At 31.5% G+C, this 2,123-nt stretch overlaps 2 protein-coding genes across 2 annotated transcripts in view; one reads left to right on the top strand and one right to left on the bottom strand.

Annotated features, from left to right (window-relative positions):
- Positions 1–1,685, bottom strand: part of LOC108747599 (protein phosphatase methylesterase 1) — a 2,787-nt gene extending 1,102 nt beyond the window's left edge. Inside the window, exons 1-4 of the mRNA XM_018485165.1 lie at positions 1,281–1,685; positions 980–1,172; positions 804–913; positions 174–410 (exon numbers count right to left, since the gene is read on the bottom strand). Of these exons, the coding sequence (XP_018340667.1) occupies positions 174–410; positions 804–913; positions 980–1,172; positions 1,281–1,357 (617 nt within the window). The 5' untranslated portion in view covers positions 1,358–1,685. The remainder of the gene's footprint in view (positions 1–173; positions 411–803; positions 914–979; positions 1,173–1,280) is intronic.
- A 172-nt stretch (positions 1,686–1,857) lies between these two features.
- Positions 1,858–2,123, top strand: part of LOC108747600 (dynein light chain 4, axonemal-like) — a 1,118-nt gene continuing 852 nt past the window's right edge. The window contains exon 1 of the mRNA XM_018485167.1: positions 1,858–1,899. The gene's annotated coding sequence lies outside the window, so the exon portion shown is untranslated. The remainder of the gene's footprint in view (positions 1,900–2,123) is intronic.

Here is a 2,123-nt window from a genome sequence, read left to right as displayed (position 1 = left end):
TATATATATATATATGTATACTAATGCATTAAAATTATCTGAAAAATTATAAGGAAATTAAATTTATATATGTACAATAAAATTACATTATTTTAAGTAAAAAGTAAATGAATCATTTAAAGAACATATTAGTTACAATAATAATGAATGTATTAAAAGCATAAGAAAATACTAACCACCACTCTATAGCCTGAGATATAGTGCTAAAACTAGATGGCCGTGATCTCAAAAAACTCTGCATAGAAGTTAATGCATCCATTGCCGTACCTTCTACAACATCTATAACTCCTAATCCATATAAATTTGAAATCAATGGAGCTGCTCTTACAGCTACCGCACCACCCATGCTATGACCGACAAGAATTATTGGAGTATCGTGCTCAATTACATCTATAACAGCTGCAACATCTCTGGTAAAAATAATACAATTTATTACAATGCAAAAAAAAAGTTTCATAAAGATTTTATGCACAACAGTTTAGAAATCAAATAATATATAATAAATAAATAAAGTTTTCATAAACCAATATAGATATGTATATGTTTGTACATACATACATACAACTGTATAAAGTTTTCATAAATCAATATAGATATGTATATGTTTGTACATACATACATACAACTGTATGTATGTATGTACAAACTATTTTACATTCATAGAAAGTTTTTAATAAATTTATCATATTTATTCTTACTTAAAGATTTAAATGCATAGATTTAAAAAATACAATCAATCTTATTACAATAAATAATATAAGCAAAATTTAAAAAATGTTCATTTGATTGAAAAATGTACTCACGATGCTAAAGTATCTGCAGATAAGTCATCATCATCTGTGGTATAAGTATCCCCGTGACCCCTAAGATCAATCGCCATGACTCTACATAATACCATTGTCATAATCGATTTCTAAAATTAATAATGCGTGTTAATCTCTTTCTCAATGTGTTATTAGCAACTGCAAACGATACTCACTGTGAGTTCTGCCCATGTTAAACCACTATAACCACCACCATGCAATAAAACTAATAATGGACCTTCAGTACCCTTGATATAAACATGAAAAGTGTTCTGTCCCACTGGCACATCCTTGGAATGATCAAAGTACGGATCCCATCGTACTGGTTCATAGTCTCTTCTTCGCTGAGCTCCTCTCGACTTACTAAGTCTTGAAAAAAAGACATTTTTGTATATGATTTTGTAGCAACTTCCTTCAATTTATTCAGTAACTTATTAAAAATCCCACTTTCATACGATTTCACAGATCAACACAAACCTGGAGTTCAAAGCAGAGAAATTGATGGCCGATGGTGGTAATCTGGATTTCAAAATTGACTTTTGAAGGGCAGACATGTTAACGTATCGCAGACGTCAGTGACACCGTCGTGTCGGGAACAATCTTCGTACTCGTGCTTTCTGTTGCAGTCATATATGCAAAAAGGAACACTCGACAATGCGGCTAATGAACGGTTGCACGGTTACGCGTGCAAGGAAGATGACGAAGAAAAAAAGCGTGAGAAACGTATATGACGTTAAGAGATCCACCGGCGAAAGGAACGTCGAGGACGCAAAACACACTATTGCATACCGATCACCAACACAAAGTTGCAAACGGAGCGCAAATGGCGGAAACGAATTTTTCCTATTCTTTTTCCTTTTTTTTTGTTTCACGGTTTCTCCTAAATATCGCTCTTAATCCTCTGGCTTTGATAATCAGATAATACTAATTTATTTTCGAGTACCACCGAGCTTTCTCGAATTACGTCAAACGTCGATAAGTATTCGCGGAAAAATTGCAGCACTATTTTTGCATGAGTTTTGGAACGCGTTAAAAATCCTATGATTTTAGTACGATCCGAAACCCATCGAGAAGAGACATCATAACCTTTCGATTTGTGAAAAAAAAAATGCAATTTCTAAAAAATTAATATGTAATTTCCATACATTTTAAAACTATTTTCTTGGTTATAATATCTTAACATTAATTAATTTCCGATTAATATTATTATTAGGCTATCGAAGTTTATTATTTATAACAATTAATACATTTTAATCAAAGTTGTTTATTTTTTGGCGCAATTATAAATTTTAAAAGTCAATAAACTCGTGTATGTATATA

The sequence above is a fragment of the Trachymyrmex septentrionalis genome, unplaced genomic scaffold (assembly GCF_001594115.1).
Source record: "Trachymyrmex septentrionalis isolate Tsep2-gDNA-1 unplaced genomic scaffold, Tsep1.0 scaffold20, whole genome shotgun sequence".
Lineage (NCBI taxonomy): Eukaryota > Metazoa > Arthropoda > Insecta > Hymenoptera > Formicidae > Trachymyrmex > Trachymyrmex septentrionalis.
This window is presented reverse-complemented; position numbering and strand designations above follow the sequence as displayed.